This window comes from Cebus imitator, unplaced genomic scaffold (assembly GCF_001604975.1).
Source record: "Cebus imitator isolate Cc_AM_T3 unplaced genomic scaffold, Cebus_imitator-1.0 Scaffold88, whole genome shotgun sequence".
NCBI classification, from domain to species: Eukaryota; Metazoa; Chordata; class Mammalia; order Primates; family Cebidae; genus Cebus; species Cebus imitator.
In genome coordinates, this window is record NW_016107403.1 from 1,627,273 (window position 1) to 1,628,066 (window position 794).

The 794-nt window shown below is 39.5% G+C and overlaps 1 protein-coding gene across 1 annotated transcript in view; it reads left to right on the forward strand.

Moving 5' to 3' along the window:
• Nucleotides 1–524, forward strand: part of YIPF4 (Yip1 domain family member 4) — a 39,480-nt gene extending 38,956 nt beyond the window's left edge. The window contains exon 6 of the mRNA XM_017534846.2: nt 420–524. Within this exon, the coding sequence (XP_017390335.1) occupies nt 420–509 (90 nt within the window). The 3' untranslated portion in view covers nt 510–524. The remainder of the gene's footprint in view (nt 1–419) is intronic.
• Nucleotides 525–794: the final 270 nt, after the last annotated feature.

Here is a 794-nt window from a genome sequence, read left to right on the forward strand (position 1 = left end):
CGTCTCAAAAAAAAAAAAAAAAAAAAAAAAAAAAGCAGTAATTATTTAAGGAAGTACAATATAGTATTTGAAATAGAATATAAAGCCAACTCTAAAGGAAGTTATTATCTAATAAAGTGTATCTTAACATTTTTATATATTTCCTTTCTGTGATAGCTAATTTTATGTGTAAACTTAACTGGGCCACAGATTGCCCAGATGTATGGTCAAACATTATTCTAGGTATGTCTGTGAGGGCATTGTTGGATGAGATTAACATTCAAATTGGTAGAGAGTAGATTGGTCTCCCTAATGTGGATGGCCCTAATCTAATCAGTTGAAGGCTTAGGAAAAAAAAAAAGCCAATTTTCCTCCATGAGTAAGAGAAAATGTCTCCTGCCTGATTGACTTTGAGTTGATTTTTTTTTTCCTGCCTTCAGACCCAAACTGAAACATTAGCTCTTCCTGGATTTTGGACCTGTTGGATTCACCTTGAAAATCCTGGAACTTGTCAACATCTGTACTCGTGAGCCAATTCCTTATAATTAATCTCTTTTGGCCATGCACGGTGGCTCACGCCTGTAATCCCAGCACTTTGGTGGGCCAAGGCAGGCGGATCACAAGGTCAAGAAATAAAGACCATCCTGGCCAACATGGTGAAATCCCGTCTCTATTAAAAATACAAAAATTAGCTGGGCATGGTGGCACGTGTCTGTAGTCCCAGCTACTTGGAAGGCTGAGGCAGGAGAATTGCTTAAACAAGGGAGCCAGAGGTTGCAGTGAGCCAAGATCTCGCCACCGCACTCCATCCTCAC